Genomic DNA, 23,768 nt, shown 5'->3' on the forward strand with positions numbered 1-23,768 from the left:
CCTTGACCTTGATCATATGTGACCAAATGTGTCTCATGATGAAAGCATAACATGTGCCCCACATAATTTTTAAGTTTGAAACAGTTATCTTCCATAGTTCAGGGTCAAGGTCACTTCAAAATATGTATACAATCCAACTTTGAAGAGCTCCTGTGACCTTGACCTTGAAGCAAGGTAAACCAAACTGGTATCAAAAGATGGGGCTTACTTTGCCCTATATATCATATATAGGTGAGGTATTCAATCTCAAAAACTTCAGAGAAAATGGGAACAAGAAGGGCAAAGCCCATACGACTCACATGCTTGACCTAAACCTAGCAATGACATCATACACTAAGAACTGCTTTACACATTTTTCCTACCAAAATACATGTGACCTTGACCCAAGGTCAAGGTCATCCAAGGTCATGCAACACAAAGCTGTTAATTCAAGACATAGGAAGTACAATGGTGCTTATTGGCTCTTTCTACCATGAGATATGGTCACTTTTAGTGGTTCACTACCTTATTTTGGTCACATTTCATAAGGGTCAAAGAGACCTTGACCTTGATCATATGTGACCAAATGTGTCTCATGATGAAAGCATAACATGTGCCCCACATAATTTTTAAGTTTGAAACAGTTATCTTCCATAGTTCAGGGTCAAGGTCACTTCAAAATATGTATACAATCCAACTTTGAAGAGCTCCTGTGACCTTGACCTTGAAGCAAGGTAAACCAAACTGGTATCAAAAGATGGGGCTTACTTTGCCCTATATATCATATATAGGTGAGGTATTCAATCTCAAAAACTTCAGAGAAAATGTGAAAAATGTGAAAAATAGCTGTTTTTTAGACAACATTTATGGCCCCTGCGACCTTGACCTTGAAGCAAGGTCAAGATGCTATGTATGTTTTTTGGGGCCTTGTCATCATACACCATCTTGCCAAATTTGGTACTAATAGACTGAATAGTGTCCAAGAAATATCCAACGTTAAAGTTTTCCGGACGGCCGGACGGCCGGACGGACGTCCGGACGGACGGACGGACGGACGGACGGACGACTCGGGTGAGTACATAGACTCACTTTTGCTTCGCATGTGAGTCAAAAATGTGAAAAATAGCTGTTTTTTAGACAACATTTATGGCCCCTGCGACCTTGACCTTGAAGCAAGGTCAAGATGCTATGTATGTTTTTTGGGGCCTTGTCATCATACACCATCTTGCCAAATTTGGTACTGATAGACTGAATAGTGTCCAAGAAATATCCAACGTTAAAGTTTTCCGGCCGGCCGGCCGGCCGGCCGGACGGACGGACGGACGGACGGACGGACGGACGGACGACTCGGGTGAGTACATAGACTCACTTTTGCTTCGCATGTGAGTCAAAAATGGACGTAAAACGTCCCGTTTTTGACCGCTCTTGTGATCGACACCTGCATCAGTAGGAATAGCATAGCTCGCGAAATACGCAAGGTAGCAAAACAAAACAATCTGTTCAGGGTACATAACTGGTTTGATGTTCTTCTCGTATGTCAAAGTTGCAAAGTTTTGCATATTGTGAATTTTTTTCGATTTTTCATTCGGCTCTTCCGTTTTTGTCTGGTCGATTTTGAGGGTACCCTTACTTGAGCGGCGGTCACGTGATCCCTGTACAAGAAATATTTAATCCAAAAAGTGATCCTGAAGGTTAAGTAAACAGCCGTAACTGGCATATACAGTTTTAATGAAATGACACGTGGATTAATGCTTTAATTTGGGTTTAAAATTTGTTGCAATAATGTTTTGGCCAAGTTTATATGTTCGCATTCAAGCTACATACACGTAGATGATGGTAACGCAGATGACGGGCGCTTGTATTTGATCTGGCAAAATAATCCTGTGGGCGAAAACCATATAAAAAGTTGTTCCTCTTTTGCTAGAAAAAGCCGGTAGCGTAGATGACGCTTATGGAAACTCCATGTCTATTTTTGATTCTTCTCATAGTTGCCTCTTCGCTAGACTCCGACGCACCCTTAGCTACAAAAGAAGCCCAGTACATAAACTAACAAGAAAAGTACACGCTTTATATGATCCCCCTTCTTCATGTCCGATTACACTCACAACATTACAGTGAAACACAGCCACCCCCCCCCCCCCCCACAGTCCCACCCCACCCCCCCCCCACCCCCCCCCCACCCCCCCCCCCCCCCAGTCCCCGCCCACTCAGTATAGGTCAACGCAAGGCTCGGTTTACTTAGGAAAAAGACAGCACTGCAGATTTTCTTTATCAATCGCTGATTTGTTTATGTTGTTGTTGTTGAGTGAATAAATGGCATTTGTGCTCAGCCCAGCTGCAGTAACTCACACATGAAAGAGAACCAGGTCCGGGAAACAAGAAGGAGGCTCGGCCCCTTCGCACTGTGGGAACTTTTGCTTTTTCTTCACCTCAATCAGTTCCATCGTGATCCCTTGCCGCCGATTCTGCAACGAACATACAACAAACACTTTTGGTAGATGCGACGAATATGCAGTGTTGTATGTTGTCACTATCGGCGAGAATCGACACCCCCCCTTTCGGCAAGGGATTTATTTCCCAGGGTCAACTTTGTGCAGACTCCTCAGTGTCCGAACAGTCCCGTGTGCACGCATGCGCGCGATAAAGATCCCAAGGTCACAACGAAAGTCTCATGCCTTATGGAAGAGGAATACACGTATGTGAGGGTGCAACTTGTACATCTTGGTACTCAGGATCAGGATACGATACATTGCACGAACCTTTTTAGGTTATCATCGCAATGTATTATCTGCACGAATGGACCGGCAAGGTTGGCCTCAGTGGTAAGGCGTCCGCCCCGTGATCGGGAGGTCGTGGGTTCGAACCCCGGCCGGGTCATACCTAAGACTTTAAAATTGGCAATCTAGTGGCTGCTCCGCCTGGCGTCTGGCATTATGGGGTTAGTGCTAGGACTGGTTGGTCCGGTGTCAGAATAATGTGGCTGGGTGAGACATGAAGCCTGTGCTGCGACTTCTGTCTTGTGTGTGGTGCACGTTATATGTCAAAGCAGCACCGCCCTGATATGGCCCTTCGTGGTCGGCTGGGCGTTAAGCAAACAAACAAACAAAATCTGCACGAATGGGCCAAAGTAGCTCTAATTGCAGCTGCGGTTTAAATGATTGTGTAAAATCACTGGAAACAACAGCTACATACAAATTATAGTCTCCTCTCCTTCCGACGAGCAAAAACAAGATCGGATTTCACGAATGTATCGATCATGTTTACAAACACTCCTTGAAGAACGAGCTCTACCCGGAGTTTCTGGGCCTTGCAGTTAAAGCACTGCACGTGACGCTATGTTCAGCTGCGCGCTGTCATACACACAAACATGCCTACAGACACGTTTGAAAAGAAAAGAGACAGAGACAGAAAGAGACAGACAGAGACAGACAATCGAGACAGAAAGACATAATGTGGGTGTGAGATGAAAGAGGCTTCAAAGCTATCAAGCGAGAGAATTGAATTGAATTGAACTTTATTAAACAAGGATTAAGATTTAAAGGCATATGTACGCGCTCCCGTGTTTACAAAGTGTAGTTTGCCCATAATCGATGTCAAACGCACCATAAGACCATGTAATGACGATATGTCGCCATGCGCGGACCATATACATGCATTACAGCTTGTTTTAGAGTCTCAAAAACTTTGGATGTAAACAAAGACGCGGAGTTATTTCCCTTGCGTCAACGCTACCTCTGTTGGCAAATCTATAAATAGGACGATCCAGATCAAAATGAAAATTAACATATCTCAACATTGAAGGGGTTCTAGACCACAATATTTTGCAGGGAACTTAATTTAGCATGTCTCCAGCTGTTGGTAAAGCAATTAGCGTGTATAGTCATCGAGTACATATGGCTTTAAGGCTGCGCCTTTTCTTACAATCTGTCCTTGGGAGCACAGACACACAATGATAAAACTAAAACAAGTCGCGTAAGGCGAAATTACTACATTTAGTCAAGCTGTGGAACTCACAGAATGAAACTGAACGTAGTCCGCCGCTAGTGCAAAAGGCAGTGAAAGTGACGAGCCTGTTTGGCTCGGTTGCACTGTGCTTCATAGCACGCTTTACTGTACCTCTCTTCGTATTAACTTTCTGAGCGTGTTTTTAATCCAAACATATCATATCTATATGTTTTTGGAATCAGGAACCGACAAGGAATAAGATGAAATAGTTTTTAAAACGATTTCGGAAATTTAATTTTAATAATAATTTTTATATTTTTAATTTTCAGAGCTTGTTTTTAATCCAAATATAACATATTTATATGTTTTTGGAATCAGAAAATGATGAAGAATAAGATGAACGTAAATTTGGATCGTTTTATAAAAAATTGTTTTTTTTTACAATTTTCAGATGTTTAATGACCAAAGTCATTATTTAATTTTTAAGCCACCAAGCTGAAATGCAATACCGAACACCGGCCTTTGTCGAAGATTGCTGGGCCAAAATTTCAATCAATTTGATTGAAAAATGAGGGTGTGACAGTGCCGCCTCAACTTTTAAAAAAAAGCCGGATATGACGTCATCAAAGGTATTTATCGAAAAAAAGAAAAAAACGTCCGGGGATATCATTCCCAGGAACTCTCATGTCAAATTTCATAAAGATCGGTCCAGTAGTTTGGTCTGAATCGCTCTACACACACACACACACACACACACACACATACACCACAACCCTCGTCTCGATTCCCCCCTCTACGTTAAAACATTTAGTCAAAACTTGACTAAATGTAAAAAGAGAGAGAGAGAGAGAGAGAGAGAGAGAGAGAGAGAGAGAGAGAGAGAGAGAGAGAGAGAGAGAGAGAGAGAGAGAGAGAGAGAGAGAGAGAGAGAGAGAGAGGAGGGACTAGTATCACTACCTTCTGTACGAAAGAGTACATTGTTGTTGATGTACGACTGCTTTCGTTGGGTTGTAGAGCGTTACTCGTGCCAGACATGACTTTGCGGAGATCAGTATGGGAGGTCTTCGCTACAACAAACAACAGACCTTGTCATCATTTTCACCATTTTTACATTTAGTCAAGTTTTGACTAAATGTTTTAACGTAGAGGGGGGAATCGAGACGAGGGTCATGGTGTATGTGTGTGTGTGTGTGTGTGTGTGTGTGTGTGTGTGTGTGTGTGTGTAGAGCGGTTCAGACTAAACTACTGGACCGATCTTTATGAAATTTGACATGAGAGTTTCTGGGTATGGTATCCTCACACGTTTTTTTCATTTTTTTGATAAATGTCTTTGATGACGTCATATCCGGCTTTTCGTGAAAGTTGAGGCGGCACTGTCACGCCCTCATTTTTTAACCAAATTGGTTGAAATTTTGGTCAAGTAATCTTCGACAAAGCCCGGACTTCGGTATTGCATTTCAGCTTGGTGGCTTAAAAATTAATTAATGACTTTGGTCATTAAAAATCTGAAAATTGTAAAAAAAATATTTTTTTTATAAAACGATCCAAATTTACGTTCATCTTATTCTCCATCATTTGCTGATTCCAAAAACATATAAATATGTTATATTTGGATTAAAAACAAGCTCTGAAAATTAAATATATAAAAATTATTATCAAATTTTTTTTTCGAAATCAATTTAAAAACACTTTCATCTTATTCCTTGTCGGTTCCTGATTCCAAAAACATATAGATATGATATGTTTGGATTAAAAACACGCTCAGAAAGTTAAAACGAAGAGAGGTACAGAAAAGCGTGCTATCCTTCTCAGCGCAACGAATACCCCGCTCGTCTTGTCAATTTCACTGGCACTGCCTTTGCCATGGGCGCTGGAGTGACGATGCTACGAGTATACGGTCTTGATGCGTTGCGTTGCGTTCAGTTTCATTCTGTGAGTTCGACAGCTACTTGACTAAATGTTGTATTTTCGCCTTACGCGACTTGTTCTTTCATAACGAGAGAACTGGGTAGCGAACTGGGTAGCGAACAGCAAGGTTTATAGGTTACAATTCGCCGCTGTCCATGAGCGCCGGCAGGAGATTATGAAGGGATAATCAAACGTAAACCCAATGGAAACGCTCGGAGTTTATTCGCCTCTTTTCATTGGCGTTTCTCTAGACAACAGTTACAGACTGTCTCGCAGTGCGCGATTGACGAACGAACGAACTGAAAAGGCTGAACAGTACCCAAAAACTACAACCAAATAACCCCAGGCAAACTAACACTAAAGCTTTAAAGAAACGCATGAAACCTACCCACCCAATAGCCTGTACATTTACAAAGCCACCGAGTTTTCTTTTCTCTGGTTAGTGTCACACATGTAGGGAGATGAAGGATTTAGCTTGCAAGTCCAACAGATTGACCCCTGACGTACTCACCAATACCAGAAGCACGAACAATACTGGTACTGGTGAGTACATTGTCACTGTTATCTTGTTCTTGCTCTTCTCACCTGCAGTCTCTTGTTCCTATCATTTAAACATGTTTAACAGTGCCATCGATTCAAAACACAGAAGAAAACCACTTTGAATAGCTATGACTGACCTACTGAGACCAATCGCCGTGCATCTCTTTCGTTACCGCAGTGATGTGGGGACAAGAACATGCATTTTGGAAACTGGGTGAACAACATGATTTTGCCCTTTTTTTGTAACCAACAAAATGATGTCAAAAACGATGATTGACAGAATGTTAACGAACCTGTTTTTGAGCTAGTGCGCCGAGGTCCCCCCGGCACTTGTGCAGGTGGCTTGACTGAACGTTTCGGAGTAGGGACGGCGGGGTTGGTCTCCCCCTCAAAAGGCAGGGCGTCTTTTATAGGCTTGTGCACGACGACGTTCATGGTGTGGGTGCAGCAGCAGTCCAGCAACCAGCGAAACTTGTTCTTGATGCGCTTCTTTGCCTCATGCAGGCGTTTCGTGCCCCGCGAGTCCTTCTGACTGTTCTCGTCCTCGCCAAACGCGTTCAGCAGCAAGGCCAAGAACAAGTTCAGAACCTGGGTTGCAACACAGCCAAGTCCAGGCAAGGCAAGGCAAGAAATCGTTTATTTCATAAACACCTAGGGTAACATTCAATAGGTAAATTGCAACAACAAAGAAAACAAAACAAGACACCGCTCTTCACAAATATCCAACACAAATAACTCACATAAGCAGGAATGGCCACATCTAAAAAAACATTAAGGGTAGATAGAGATGGCACATAAATTAAGATTTGTCTCTTCGGAAAGCTTCTCACTATTTTTTTAAGGTCCTCCATAACCAAGAAAAGCAAACGCTTACACGACTCTCCTTCGTCATTTCCCATTACAGTGAAAACCCCTTTTAAGACCCCTCCCCCTCTCCCCAAAAATAAGACGTACTCCCTCCCCTTTAAGACCCTCCCCCCTTCCCATCCGATAGAAGACTCCTTCCCTTTTTACCCCCCCCCCCTCCCTCCCCCAACGATCCTACTCAATAGAAGACTCCCTCCATATTGAGACCCCCATTCCCCGATTAAACCTTCCGCCCATACAAGGCCCAGTCCCTTTAGATTTTCTATTCATAAACTCTAAAAATAGAAAACCCATTTTAACACTCCTTTTTTAAGATATGAAAATTTATAAAAACAAGAGGCGAAGCCTTCAAGGCTCACGTAAGAAATCGACAAACAGTAACACAAACTCAATCACTCCGTCACACACACACACACACACCGTGCACACACACACACACACACGCACACACACACACACACACACACACACACACACACACACACACACACACACACACACACACACACACACACACACACACACACAGAAAGAGCATAGGTGAAACTGTGCAAGAAAGCGAGACACTAGATCTAGATCTGTCTGTCTGCATGTAGCCTACTTACATGGACACGACTGCCAAATAGTCTCGGCCCGCTCAAAATAACAATCACCGAGACTTTCAGTAATTCCATCGCGTGACGTCTAACCCTCGTACGTCATAATGTGACGTCAATGTAATATGACGTCTTCAAATGTTAAAGTTTCTACCACAGACAGACATACATACATACATACATACGCACGCACGCACGCACGCACAGACAGACACAAGTTAGCATCGCATAGGCTACACTTCGTGAGCCAAAAACCACCCATCTCACATACATAAAATTGCAGCATGAGAGGAGGCAGAGCACCCACGATAAATGTTCCTTTACATTCACGTTTAGAATCAACATCGTAACTATGAGAAGAGACATATAGCACTCACAATAACTTTTCCATAACATAAACGTTTAGAATCAACATCGTGACTGTCTGAAGAGACATATACATACATACGTTTAAAATCATTATCGTGACTGTGGGAAGAGACATAGACATACGTACATACGTTTAGAATCATTATAGTGACTGTGGGAAGAGACATAGACATACATACGTTTAGAATCATTATAGTGACTGTGGGAAGAGACATAGACATACATACGTATAGAATCATTATCGTGACTGTGGGAAGAGACATAGACGTTTAGAATCATTATCGTGACTATGAGAAGAGACATAGACATACATACGTATAGAATCATTATCGTGACTGTGAGACGAGACATAGACATACATACGTATAGAATCATTATTGTGACTGTGGGAAGAGACATAGACATACATACCTATAGAATCATTATCGTGACTGTGGGAAGAGACATAGATACGTATAGAATCATTATCGTGACTGTGGGAAGAGACATAGATACGTATAGAATCATTATCGTGACTGTGGGAAGAGACATAGACATACATAGGGGAAGGGCTCCTAATATGGACCACCTTCTGTTCTGAAAAACTAACGGCGCTAGAGCGCTCAAAACAATTTCATTCGCTTTATTAACCCTCTCTGGATAAGTTGCACATGTCAAAACAGTTGCAGAAACATAAACCTCAAAACCGTCAGGCTTTTTCGCTTTTTTTCACTGTTGGCAGCGTTCACTCTAAATTTGCCGCCTAAATCGGACTCGTTTCTGTCCACAGCCAAAGTACACACAAAGTGCAAAACATGACAGCTAAGACCGTATTTGTTACAATTTAGCAGTGTTGACCCCGCGAGTTTTTACTGCAAACAAAAAATAATAGCAAAATATCAAAGTATGTGTGTGTCCCCTAATATGGACCACCTTCAACAAATCGAAGAAAATAAAAGCTAAAGGTTATTTTCGTTAATTCATTAAAGAAGCTTGCTGAAAATTCCCTTTTACTAGCCCTCCAGATTTCAAAAAAATATATCAAATAGTCTTCTTTTAGTGGTAGTTGATAATTTCACTTATTTTCACTCTGTTTTGGACAAGCTTCTTTCGTTTCCTGGTGTGCTTCAAATAATGCTCTCATCAACCCGGAACAGATAAATCTAAAACATGTTTTAATTAGTCTGACTTACACACTAAGTTGTATCATGTTATTTTGAAGTATAGGGGGCTTTTTACAGTGATTCGTGAATGCCTCTTCACTAGTCCATATTAGGCGCCGAGGCTCCTAATATGGACCATTTGTGATTTGTTCTGTATTTAATTTTTGCTGAATGTCTATCAAAGCTAATTGACTCTAATTAGGCCCAACGGTTAACCTAAGAGAGAAGGACTACCAAACACAAAATGAAACTTATTTGCAAGAAAACAAGCTAGTTAACTTATCAGCATGGAACAAAAAGTGGTCCATATTAGGAGCCCTTCCCCTAAGTATAGAATCATTATTGTGACTGAGACAGAAGAGAGTGCACTCACGATAAAGTTTCCAAAGATGAGCGTGGGGAAGAAGACGAGCATGCAGACGCTGTCGTGCACCTCTGTGATCCGCATGCAGTCCCACAGAGCCTCGATCCACTCGCCACACAGCACGCGGAACATCATCATGAACGAGTGAAAAAAGTCGTTAAAGTTCCACCTGTTCCACACCATCATACGTCGTTAAGATCCATCTATTACAGCATCAAAAGTCCCCGAACCTCCTCCCAACCACCATCACCAGGCTGTCAAACTCAACATCCACCAAATTTGGATTTTTGTTTGTTTTTATATTTAGTCAAGTTTTGACTAAATATTTTAACATCGAGGGGGAATCGAAACGAGGGTCGTGGTGTATGTGCGTGCGTGTGTGTGTGTGTGTGTGTGTGTAGAGCGATTCAGACTAAACTACTGGACCGATCTTTATGAAATTTGACATGAGAGTTCCTGGGTATGAAATCCCCGAACGTTTTTTTCATTTTTTTGATAAATGTCTTTGATGACGTCATATCCGGCTTTTCGTGAAAGTTGAGGCGGCACTGTCACGCCCTCATTTTTCAACCAAATTGGTTCAAATTTTGGTCAAGTAATCTTCGACGAAGCCCGGGGTTCGGTATTGCATTTCAGCTTGGTGGCTTAAAAATTAATTAATGACTTTGGTCATTAAAAATCTGAAAATTGTAAAAAAAAATAAAAATTTATAAAACGATCCAAATTTACGTTTATCTTATTCTCCATCATTTGCTGATTCCAAAAACATATAAATATGTTATATTCGGATTAAAAACAAGCTCTGAAAATTAAATATATAAAAATTATTATCAAAAATTTTTTTTCGAAATCAATTTAAAAACACTTTCATCTTATTCCTTGTCGGTTCCTGATTCCAAAAATATATAGATATGATATGTTTGGATTAAAAACACGCTCAGAAAGTTAAAACGAAGAGAGGTACAGAAAAGCGTGCTATGCAGCATAGCGTAACCACTACCCCGCTCTTCTTGTCAATTTCACTGCCTATGAGCGGTGGACCACGAGTATACGGTCTTGCTGCGTTGCATTGCGTTCAGTTTCATTCTGTGAGTTCGACAGCTACTTGACTAAATATTGTATTTTCGCCTTACGCGACTTGTTTGTTTTGTTTTAATAATGCTGCGTCGCCCAAAACAGATAACGGTTTTGGGTGTGACGAAAAAAAAGAACAGGGCCGGAGTGCTATGTAAATTATGAGCAATTCTTCCAAATCCATTTAAAAAATATGACACTACCAGACTGTTCCCGCATATTGGGCCAGAATTTGGTTTTTTTGTTGTTTTGTTTTGGGTTTTTTGCCAAGCAGGACCCAAACATACTTCTGCACGCTTTCTTTTCTTGTCATATTCAGTTGCTTTGCAAAAATAAAATGTCCTTGGTTTTCTCAACTTGTCAAATCAGTCAAAACGACCGCAGAAAAACGAAAGATCTTCGATGACGAAAGTATAAATGACGTCATGTGGTCACACCTATCTCGAGAACTAAGCGTCGCTCAGAACAGCGCCCTTTAATGCTGCGTCGCCCAAAACAAATAACGGTTTTGGGTGTGACGAAAAAAAGAACAGGGCAGGAGTGCTATGTTAATTATGAGCAGTTCTTCCCCACCCATTTAAAAAAATATGACACTACCAGCATGTTCCCGCATATTGAGCCGGAATTTGTTGTTTTGGCAAATCGACGTTGCAGTTCCGGAGCTAATGATCAAAATTACTTTGCGAATTTGCGTTCAAACGTGTTTTTCCCATAATATAACGATGCACAGGTCGACAATATGGCCAAGAACAAATCTATGGTATTACGAAGAAAGAAGAATAACAACATTCTTGTCCAATACGACTTGCAATTTACTGTGTGCGCTGTAAAATCTCCCTACCTTCAAAGCAGACGAAAAGCAGACATCTTCATTTACTTCCAAGGGAGAAATCGTTGGTCATAAAGTCTTGCAGGACCCAAACATACTTCTGCACGCTTTCTTTTCTTTTCACATTCAGTTGCTTCGCAAATATGAAGTTAAACAAGAAGAGCAAACGCTCGATCGAGTCACTTTCGCAGTTCTGAATATTATATGAGGCATCAGATGGACAGGAAGAAATTGCTATTCACAACACAATGAGTCACGTTCACATAAAATTTGAGCCCGGTCACTTTTATAGTTTCCGAGAAAAGCCCAACGTTAAGTTGTGTGTTGCCGAACAGAAAAGGCTAGTTATCTCCCTTGTTTTTCTGATAACGTTCGTAAAAGGCTACAGATGTAAATACTTTGATGTAAAGAATAATCCTACAAAGTTTCAATCACATCCGATGAACTTTGTCAAAGATATAAAATGTCTAATTTTTCCTTTGACGCTGACCTGTGACCTTGAAAAAGGTCAAAGGTCAACGAAACCATCGTTAAAGTGTAGAGGTCATTGGAGGTCACGACTAAACAAAATATGAGCCCGATCGCTTTGATAGTTTCCGAGAAAAGATATAAAATGTCTAATTTTTCCTTTGACGCTGACCTGTGACCTTGAAAAAGGTCAAAGGTCAACGAAACCATCGTTAAAGTGTAGAGGTCATTGGAGGTCACGACTAAACAAAATATGAGCCCGATCGCTTTGATAGTTTCCGAGAAAAGTCCAACGTTAAGGTGGTGTCTACGGACGGCCGGCCGGCCGGCCGGACGGCCGGCCGGACAGACTAACACTGACCGATTACATAGAGTCACTTTTTCTCAAGTGACTCAAAAACAAAGGATTACTGTACTCACCGATACAAAGACGACACAAGACGATTACGAATTTTCGCTTCTGGAAGCTTCATCAGTAAAAGAAGACAAAAGACAACAAGTCGCGTAAGGCGAAAATACAATATTTAGTCAAGTAGCTGTCGAACTCACAGAATGAAACTGAACGCAACGCAACGCAGCAAGACCGTATACTCGTAGCATCGTCACTCCACCGCCCCTGGCAAAGGCAGTGCACGTGGAATTGACAAGAAGAGCGGGGTATTCGTTGCGCTGAGAAGGATAGCACGCTTTTCTGTACCTCTCTTCGTTTTAACTTTCTGAGCGTGTTTTTAATCCAAACATATCATATCTATATATTTTTGGAATCAGGAACCGACAAGGAATAAGATGAAAGTGTTTTTAAATTGATTTGGAAAAAAAAAATTTGATAATAATTTTTATATATTTAATTTTCAGAGCTTGTTTTTAATCCGAATATAACATATGTATATGTTTTTGGAATCAGCAAATGATGGAGAATAAGATAAACGTAAATTTGGATCGTTTTATAAATTTTTATTTTTTTTTACAATTTTCAGATTTTTAATGACCAAAGTCATTAATTAATTTTTAAGCCACCAAGCTGAAATGCAATACCGAACCCCGGGCTTCGTCGAAGAGTACTTGACCAAAATTTCAACCAATTTGGTTGAAAAATGAGGGCGTGACAGTGCCGCCTCAACTTTCACGAAAAGCCGGATATGACGTCATCAAAGACATTTATCAAAAAAATGAAAAAAACGTTCGGGGATTTCATACCCAGGAACTCTCATGTCAAATTTCATAAAGATCGGTCCAGTAGTTTAGTCTGAATCGCTCTACACACACACACACACACACGCACGCACACACATACGCACATACACCACGACCCTCGTTTCGATTCCCCCTCGATGTTAAAATATTTAGTCAAAACTTGACTAAATATAACAAAAAGCAGACGCAACACGGAACGAACAGGGTTTGAAAGAAAATGGAGGAGAAACACGCAAAAAGGGGAAGGAACTCTAGGAACGGAAATGAATGAAAGGGGAGAGAAGTGGTTGGATGATGTCAAGGGCACACGGGGGTCGCAAATATGAAGTGTCGTTGTTTTCTCAACTTGTCAAGTCAGTCAAAACGACCGCAGAACACAGAACTGGGAAATGACACTGATTGAAATAGGAAAGATCTCCGATGACAAAAGTATAAATGACGTCATCTGGTCACACCTATCTCGAGAACTAAGCGTCGCTCAGAACCAGCGCCCTTCCATTACTTCCATTATAACAAGAATATAACTAATTTCTTGACCTAAATTGAGTTTTGGCTAGCCCAGACAAATAATGTAATACTCAGACACTTGCGTGACCTCATTTTTAAAAATATGACATCATAAAATGATGTCATCACCAAATCGTCTAGCCCAGACTTAGGAAAACCCAGACACTAAGCTGTGACCAAATCAAACAATGACACCATAGCTTGATGACCTCAAGACTTATTTTCAAACCCTAGAAGTGTGCAAGGTTTAAAAGGCTCTAGTTTCAAAACCATCCGAAATAACCTCAACGTTAAGTTTAAAAAAAAAAAAAAAATCTAAACAACGAAGTGACTGTGGTAAGATGAACAAAGTTAAAAAACAAAGGATTACTGTACTCACCAATACAAAGACGACACAAGACGATTACGAATTTTCGCTTCTGGAAGCTTCATCAGGAAAAGAACACAAAAGACAACAACAAGAAGGGCAAAGCCCATACGACTCACATGCTTTACACATTTTTCCTACCAAAATACATGTGACCTTGACCCAAGGTCAAGGTCATCCAAGGTCATGCAACACAAAGCTGTTAATTCAAGACATAGGAAGTACAATGGTGCTTATTGGCTCTTTCTACCATGAGATATGGTCACTTTTAGTGGTTCACTACCTTATTTTGGTCACATTTCATAAGGGTCAAAGTGACCTTGACCTTGATCATATGTGACCAAATGTGTCTCATGAGGAAAGCATAACATGTGCCCCACATAATTTTTAAGTTTGAAGCAGTTATCTTCCATAGTTCAGGGTCAAGGTCACTTCAAAATATGTATACAATCCAACTTTGAAGAGCTCCTGTGACCTTGACCTTGAAGCAAGGTAAACCAAACTGGTATCAAAAGATGGGGCTGACTTTGCCCTATATATCATATATAGGTGAGGTATTGAATCTCAAAAACTTCAGAGAAAATGGGGAAAATGTGAAAAATAGCTGTTTTTAGGCAACATTTATGGCCCCTGCGACCTTGACCTTGAAGCAAGGTCAAGATGCTATGTATGTTTTTGGGGGCCTTGTCATTATACACCATCTTGCCAAATTTGGTACTGATAGACTGAATAGTGTCCAAGAAATATCCAACGTTAAAGTTTTCCGGACGGACGGACGGACGGACGGACGGACGGACGGACGACTCGGGTGAGTACATAGACTCACTTTTGCTTCGCATGTGAGTCAAAAAGCAGACGCAACACGGAACGAACAAGGTTTGAAAGAAAATGGAGGGGAAACACGCAAAAAGGGGAAGGAACTCTAGGAACAGAAATGAATGAAAGAGGAGAGAAGTGGTTGGATGGTGTCAAGGGCACACTGGCATACAGACTAAAAGTAATACACACTCATAAAGGGGGGGAGGGGGGGAGGGGAAAAAAAAAGAAACAAGAAGGGCAAAGCCCATACGACTCACATGCTTGACCTTGACCTTTACATGACCTTGACCATCATACACTAAGAACTGCTTTACACATTTTTCCTACCAAAATACATGTGACCTTGACCCAAGGTCATCCAAGGTCATGCAACACACAGCTGTTAATTCAAGACATAGGAAGTACAATGGTGCTTATTGGCTCTTTCTACCATGAGATATGGTCACTTTTAGTGGTTCACTACCTTATTTTGGTCACATTTCATAAGGGTCAAAGTGACCTTGACCTTGATCATATGTGACCAAATGTGTCTCATGATGAAAGCATAACATGTGCCCCACATAATTTTTAAGTTTGAAACAGTTATCTTCCATAGTTCAGGGTCAAGGTCACTTCAAAATATGTATACAATCCAACTTTGAAGAGCTCCTGTGACCTTGACCTTGAAGCAAGGTAAACCAAACTGGTATCAAAAGATGGGGCCTACTTTGCCCTATATATCATATATAGGTGAGGTATTGAATCTCAAAAACTTCAGAGAAAATGGGAAAAATAGCTGTTTTTTAGGCAACATTTATGGCCCCTGCGACCTTGACCTTGAAGCAAGGTCAAGATGCTATGTATGTTTTTGGGGGCCTTGTCATTATACACCATCTTGCCAAATTTGGTACTGATAGACTGAATAGTGTCCAAGAAATATCCAACGTTAAAGTTTTCCGGACGGACGGACGGACGACTCGGGTGAGTACATAGACTCACTTTTGCTTCGCATGCGAGTCAAAAAAAAAAGGAGGAAAAACACACGCACGCACGCAAACACACACACACACAGATACAAATACACACACACACGTACCGTAAATCCACAGTATGTTTGGGGAATACAAGTACATCACATTTTTGCATTCAAACCGTCAGGTGTGGATGTGCCCAGGGATCAAATGAAATTCGACTCTACTTGTTTTCTGTCTGTGGAGGTGCTGTACATTTGCCAGACACCTTTCACACGTGCATCCAGGGAGGTGTGGTTACTGCTGTTGAAATGTTGGGCAACAGACCTACAGAGGCGATGCCGAATATCTGCCAGTTGTTCGGTGAAGCGGGTAGAGAGGGTTCTTTCGGTCTCACCAATGTAGAGTACTTTGGGGCATTTGAGACAGGATATGGCATAGATGAGGTTGCGGCTGGTGGAAGAGAACGTGCGTTTAATTTTGAAATCTTTTTGGGGGCCGGTCAGAGTGGTAGAATGGCAAATGTGGGGGCAGGTGTGGCAACGAGGGTTCTGGCATGCGTTTGTGCCGGGTTGTAGGGGAACTGGCGAACGAAGAGAGGATCGAACCAGGGAATCTCTAAGGTTGCAGTCCCGTCGGGAGGCCAACAAGGGTGGCAGGCTGAAAGTGTCACCAACCGAGGGGCTGGACTTAAGGATGAACCAATTAGTCTTCAGAATGTGGCGAACAGGTAGGTTGTGGGGATGGTGGGTCGAACTGCCACAGGTCTGTCTGATCTGTCTGAGGTGGATGATGGCTGCAGAGCTTCCTGTCTCGGTATACGACGAACTTTATTTAAGGCCACATTCAAGAGGCTGGATGGGTAGTCACGTTGAAGGAAGAAATCAGACATTTCTGCTGCTTTCTCTTCAAAGTCATCTGTGTCAGAACAGATGCGGCGCAGTCTGAGAAACTGGGAAAATGGAATGCTCCGGATGGTGGAAGAAGGGTGGGAGGAATGGAAAGTAAGGTAGGTGTGAGCATCAGTGTCTTTGTAATGAACACTGGTGGACAGAATGCCGTCAGACAGGGACATTTTCAGATCCAGAAAGACGACTGCGGAAGGAGAGATATCAAAGGTGAATTTGATGGAGGGATGGTAGTTGCTGACAAAATGTATGTAATCAGTGAGGTCAGACAACGAGAGGGAGGTGGCACCGAGGCAATCATCGATGTAGCGTTTGCACAGTTCAGGCTGAGGTCCAGTGTAAGTGGAACGAATCTGGGATTCCAGGTGGCCCATGAATAGGCAGGCATAGGAAGGTCCCATTTTAGTGCCCATGGCAACACCACTTATCTGATGAAAGACTTGTCCATCAAACTCAAAAGTATTGAGCGTGAGGACAAGCTCTGCGAGACCCCGCTGGGACCCCAAACTTTGACGAGGGTCAACCAAACTTGGATCACTTCGTGAGATCATCAAACCCTAAACGTATGCAAAGTTTCAGAGGTCTAGCTTGAAAAACATCCGAGATAGCAGGTCTGCACATAAGTTGACCTAAGAGATCGGAAAAATCTCCACTCTTAACCACCAGGCGGCAGCGACCGGAATTCGAACTCCCGACCTCCCGATTAGGAGGCCGACGTCTTACCACCCACTGCGCCCGCCTGGTGACCCCACCATTTTACGAGGGTGAACCAAACTAGGAACACTTTGTGAGATCATCAAACCCTAAAAGTGTGCAACGTGTCAGAGGTCTAGTTTGAAAAACATCCTAAATAACCTCAACGTTTAGTGTTTTGTCCACGGACGGACGGCCGGCCGGCCGGCCGGACACATATGAGTCAATATACTCACCAAATACTCAGGTGAATCAAAAAAGCAATAACGCAGACGAAAGCGAAATGGGAGCGTGCGAATGGGAACTGTGTGAGATGGCAGATACGGTACCTGGGCACCCCCGAGGGGAAGTTGTACTCGGTGTACTTCTCCTTGAACAGTTGGAGGCCGACGATGGCGAAGATGTATAGGATGATGAGGAGGATGCAGGTCAGCTGACCCAACGCGCCCAGGGCGGATCCGATGATCATCAACAGCGAGTTCATGGCGGGCCACACCTGGGCTAGCTTCAGCACTCTCAGCTGTATGTTGCACGTGACGCACACACACATACACACGTACGCACTCACACACACACGTCCACACGCATACACACACACACACACACAAAAACAATCAGAGTAAGAAAACGATGTTGTCACTTGAGGAGCTTACACAACAAATTATTGATAACTCTCTTTCTCTTGACCCCAACTCAACCCCGACGTGACCATGACAGTTCATAAGGTTCAACCATAATTCGGTTACGTTAGGAGGTCCTCCAACCCTAGACATCCAAACATGCATCCCTCAAGCAATTCAGCCAGCCATCTCTTCAATCATTAGCATGGACCAACCAATTTGGACTTTTTGAGATTTTTTTTAAATGTGGAACTATTCTCTGGGATTTCAGAATCCAGAATATATCTAATTTATTCAAATTGCATCTAAAATGGATTTGTTGTGGTGAGTTTGAATAGGTTTTCTTTATTTGGTGTTTAACGTCGTTTTCAACCGTTCAAGGTTATATCGCGACGGGGAAAGGGGGGGGGGGATGGGATAGAGCCACTTGTTAATTGTTTCTTGTTCACAAAAGCACTAATCAAAACATTGCCCCAGGGGCTTGCAACGTAGTACAATATATGACCTTACTGGGAGAATGAAAGTTTCCAGTACAAAGGACTTAACATTTCTTACATACTGCTTGACTAAAATCTTTACAAACATTGACTATACTCTATACAAGAAACACTTAACAAGGGTAAAAGGAGAAACAGAATCCGTAAGTCGCCTCTTACGACATGCTGGGGAGCATCGGGTAAATTCTTCCCCCTAACCTGCGGGGGGTGTTTGAATAGGTAGGGTGCACACACCACTCGAACACGTTTTGTAACAAAAAGTGGGAGCCCCCTTATTCAAATGTAGAATTTGTACAACAAAATCATGAAAATTATGAACAAAATTTATCATATTATTCTGTGTACGAAAAGAAGTTATTTTTCCAAAAAAACAATTACAATGAAGATAATAAGCATATGTCACACGCTTTCCTTCTTTGCCACTACTAAAGCAAACGTGTGCAAGATTGTATGTTACACGCTTTGGAGCATGTGCAAGAACGGATTCAAACTCGAAATCGTCCCTCCAAAAGCCCCAAAATGCACACACGACTTTTATTTCTCCTGCTGTTGTCGTGTCTTCTCTTTACACATTCTTCAACGCTGAGAATACTGAAAACGGCATCCCAGACTACAGTACTGTTTCCATACGCGAGTTTAGCTTCCCTTGGAAAGTGGCTCGCTCAGGAGGCCTGTTAGTCTGAAACTAGAAGGACAGAGTTCTGAACATAGATGACAAAGACCCCGGAAAGAACAAACATTTCGCGGATGCAGACACAGAAAGACGTCATGAAGAATGGAATGCTTCAAAAGATACAGACTGTGACGATGACTGTGACGTCATTCACATATACCGAGACGTCATTCATAGTTGTTCGTTCACTTTCGTCAAAAAGTAGATCTCTCCACAATGGCTGCTCCTGTGTTTAGGTTTATCAAGCGTGAGTACGCAAAACGTGTTTGTTCTCTCCTCTGTTGAAGCTGTGAGACATAATCGCCATTACGAGCTAGTCGTGTGACAGAGAGTGTTCTTGCACACTCGACTGCTGCTGTTTCACTCCGGCTAAAGCCGTCGTGAAACATCTACAGTCTCGTGTGCAAGAAAACTCTCTGTCACACGACTAGCTCGTAATAGCGGGTAATGTATATGTTGTATGAATGCCAGTATTTCCCTGTAACAAAAGAGACGTCCCCTTTCACCAAAGTCAATTGTAAGTGCCATAAACCCGTTCTATGTAGTCAATGTTTATGGTACAAATGCAGATATGTTCTATGATCTTTTGGAAGTCAGAAAATATGCCGAAAAAGCCACGAACGCTGCCCTAAAATATCACTAAGCTTAATGCGGAAACACACAGTGAAATCACGCAAGATCTACTGTTACTTTTTGCCCGACCATAATCTACGAAAAAGATGATGTCACTCGCATAGCAATACGTCATTACACCGATGACGCCAAACTGTTGCGTCATGCATAAATTATAGACTTGTTTACCAGTTTTGGAAGCAACGGCGGCCCAAAACGCTGGCTCAGAAGAAGACAAAGTTTTGTGGCATTCTTCATTTACCTATGTTTGTAAAATTTGATATCAGGAATCGAAGAATGCCGACAAGGTCATTCACCTGACAGCTCGATTATCCCCGTCAGTACTCGGAAATTGGGAGTGTTACCTGTTACATCGATCGCAAAACAATATTTCCCCACCTCGAATCTGTGTTTTATCATCGTTTTGCGCTCTTGTGACTTGATATATCACTAAAATGTGAAGACTGTAATGGTGCACGATCTAGAAAGCAGACAAGAAGAGCAAACGCTCGATCGAGTCACTTTCGCAGTTCTGAATATTATATGAGGCATCAGATGGACAGGAAGAAATTGCTATTCACAACACAATGAGTCACGTTCACATAAAATTTGAGCCCGGTCACTTTTATAGTTTCCGAGAAAAGCCCAACGTTAAGTTGTGTGTTGCCGAACAGAAAAGGCTAGTTATCTCCCTTGTTTTTCTGATAACGTTCGTAAAAGGCTACAGATGTAAATACTTTGATGTAAAGAATAATCCTACAAAGTTTCAATCACATCCGATGAACTTTGTCAAAGATATAAAATGTCTAATTTTTCCTTTGACGCTGACCTGTGACCTTGAAAAAGGTCAAAGGTCAACGAAACCATCGTTAAAGTGTAGAGGTCATTGGAGGTCACGACTAAACAAAATATGAGCCCGATCGCTTTGATAGTTTCCGAGAAAAGATATAAAATGTCTAATTTTTCCTTTGACGCTGACCTGTGACCTTGAAAAAGGTCAAAGGTCAACGAAACCATCGTTAAAGTGTAGAGGTCATTGGAGGTCACGACTAAACAAAATATGAGCCCGATCGCTTTGATAGTTTCCGAGAAAAGTCCAACGTTAAGGTGGTGTCTACGGACGGCCGGCCGGACGGCCGGCCGGACAGACTAACACTGACCGATTACATAGAGTCACTTTTTCTCAAGTGACTCAAAAATGATATTCTCTAACAATTCAATTCGTCGTTTTCACCACAAATTTAGCACTGTGGAACTGGAAGGCGAAAACGTGTGCACCTTTGAGTTCTACCTTCCCACTTTTATTCGTGATGAACAGTCTCCACACCCAGCCTCACATAGTATTTGTATCCGCATTTTCCTAACCCCATCAAATTGACCATGCCCATACCCCAAGTTTTGGCAATTGTTTGGGACGATGATTAAAGTTATCTGTTCTTGCCTTGGTCCTTTCTACTATCATCCATCCATGCATGTTTGAATGTTATTTTACGAAAGAAATGAATAAACAATGACAAATAATAGTCACTTTTTGTATTTTGTGTTGCTGGTTTTTGTTTTACGCGACAAAAACAGTCGAATACAGACAAAAGTGGAGTACAGGGGGGATATGATATACCTATGATTGTCACACTTCTAATGATTGTTATATTTTATCTTTCGGGGTATGCTCTAGGGGATTACGAAGCAGATTTTGATTGTTATATTTATATTTGGAGTTAGGGACATTTCTTTGTTACAACCGTCAAACTTTAGGGTAACCCCTGCAAAATTATTTTTTTGAAATAATCTGGTTATGACTGACAATGGCAACAACATCCTTTCGTAATCCCTCAGAATGTTATATTCTGCACAAACTATTATTACTCTAGCTAAATTACAGCCAGAGAAATCGCAACCCCGAAGATGCAACTGCTGCAAAAATGGCTGAAATGAGAAAAACGACGTTGAAGATATTCAAATACTGTCTTCATTGACACATACATATGACACTTTTGACAAAAACACAGACATTTTAGGTATGTTATGGAACCATTATCTGCAAAAATATCAAAAACAGTTTTTTGAACAATTAGATCAATTTTGCACTGGCCCGCCTGCCCTTAAAACATTCATCTCTCCATGCATCCATCCAACCAGCGATTGATACATAGCGCAATGGTTCAGAGAGCACTAACCAGCCTGAATGCCCTGAGGAACTGTGTGCCATTGATGTTCTGTTTTTCCAGCACGATGCTGACGATGCTGATGACGGCAATGAGGAAGTCGAAGCGGTTCCACCTGCTGGCGAAGTAGCCCCTGAACCCCTGCCCTACGATCTTCAACACAGCCTCCATTGCGAACAACACCGTGAAGATCTGCACACACCCACACTTCTTTCGGCATACTACTCAGATCTGCACCCACCCACATTTCTTTGAGCATACTACTCAGATCAACACACACACACACACAATCTTACAGCATACTACTCAGATCTGAACACACACCTACTTCTTACGGCATACTACTCAGATCTGAACACACACATACTTCTTACGGCATACTACTCAGATCTGCACACACCCACATTTCTTACGGCATACTACTCAGATCTGCACACATCACACTTCTTACGGCATACTACTCCACGCCCTGGATCGTGGAACGCCTTGTTGTGTCCACCGCAGGCGCTACACACCTTTATGTCCCCTGCAAGACCAACCACGTGGTAGGTGTCTCCAAATAAATGCCCTAAAATAGTAGATAACCAGACTTTCTTGTATTACTAGTACTTTTTAAAAAAATTGGATCAGCCAGTTTTCTTACCATTTAAACTCTCGTGTACTACATAAGATAAGAAATTTCACCAAGACAGGTCAGAAATATTGTCCCCCACGTTAAAAATGATAAAATAACACAAAGCACGGTCAACAGAAAGTCTTAAATCTTCTTGCTTGTCAAAGTCTAACTACTTGTGGATACTGCTTTCCATTTTTACATTTAGTCAAGTTTTGACTAAATGTTTTAACATAGAGGGGGAATCGAGACGAGGGTCGTGGTGTGTGTGTGTGTGTGTGTGTGTGTGTGTGTGTGTGTGTGTGTGTGTGTGTGTGTGCGTGTGTGTGTGTAGAGCGATTCAGACCAAACTACTGGACCGATCTTTATGAAATTTGATATCCCCGGACGTTTTTTTCTTTTTTTCGATAAATACTTTTGATGACGTCATATCCGGCTTTTTGTAAATGTTGAGGCGGCACTGTCACACCCTCATTTTTCAATCAAATTGATTGAAATTTTTGTAAAGCAATTTTCGACGAAGGCCGGACTTCGGTATTGCATTTCAGCTTGGTGGCTTACAAATTAATTCATGACTTTGGTCATTAAAAATCTGAAAATTGTAATAACATTTTTTTTTATATAAAACAATACATCATTTTCTGATTCCAAAAACATATAAATATGTTATATTTGGATTAAAAACAAGCTCTGAAAATTAAAAATATAAAAATTATGATCAAAATAAAATTTCCGAAATCGATTTAAAAATAATTTCATCTTATTCCATGGCGGTTCCTGATTCCAAAAACATATAGATAGGATTAAAAACACGCTCAGAAAGTTAAAACGAAGTGAGGTACAGAAAAGCGTGCTATGCAGCACAGCGAAACCACTACCGCGCTGAACAGGCTCGTCAGTTTCACTCCGTTATGCACAAGCGGCGGACTACGGTCATTGTGAAAAAATGCAGTGCGTTCAGTTTCATTCTGTGAGTTCCACAGCTTGACTAAATATTGTATTTTCGCCTTAAGCGACTTGTTAAGTTAAAGCTTAGCTTAGTTTAGACTCACGATCGGTTCAAAGATCA

At 41.7% G+C, this 23,768-nt stretch overlaps 1 protein-coding gene across 4 annotated transcripts in view; it reads right to left on the reverse strand.

Annotated features, from left to right (window-relative positions):
* Positions 1-23,768, reverse strand: part of LOC138946890 (sodium channel protein 1 brain-like) — a 206,328-nt gene that overhangs the window by 102,994 nt on the left and 79,566 nt on the right. For all 4 annotated transcript variants that reach the window (XR_011449462.1, XR_011449465.1, XM_070318295.1 and 1 more), the window contains exons 17-22: positions 22,099-22,278; positions 17,849-18,039; positions 9,720-9,879; positions 6,666-6,960; positions 4,882-4,991; positions 2,329-2,444 (exon numbers count right to left, since the gene is read on the reverse strand). Coding sequence is in view for 2 of the 4 variants with exons in the window: in XM_070318295.1 (XP_070174396.1) it covers positions 2,329-2,444; positions 4,882-4,991; positions 6,666-6,960; positions 9,720-9,879; positions 17,849-18,039; positions 22,099-22,278 (1,052 nt within the window). In the remaining 2 variants the exon portion in view is untranslated. The remainder of the gene's footprint in view (positions 1-2,328; positions 2,445-4,881; positions 4,992-6,665; positions 6,961-9,719; positions 9,880-17,848; positions 18,040-22,098; positions 22,279-23,768) is intronic.

This window comes from Littorina saxatilis, linkage group LG1 (assembly GCF_037325665.1).
Source record: "Littorina saxatilis isolate snail1 linkage group LG1, US_GU_Lsax_2.0, whole genome shotgun sequence".
Lineage (NCBI taxonomy): Eukaryota > Metazoa > Mollusca > Gastropoda > Littorinimorpha > Littorinidae > Littorina > Littorina saxatilis.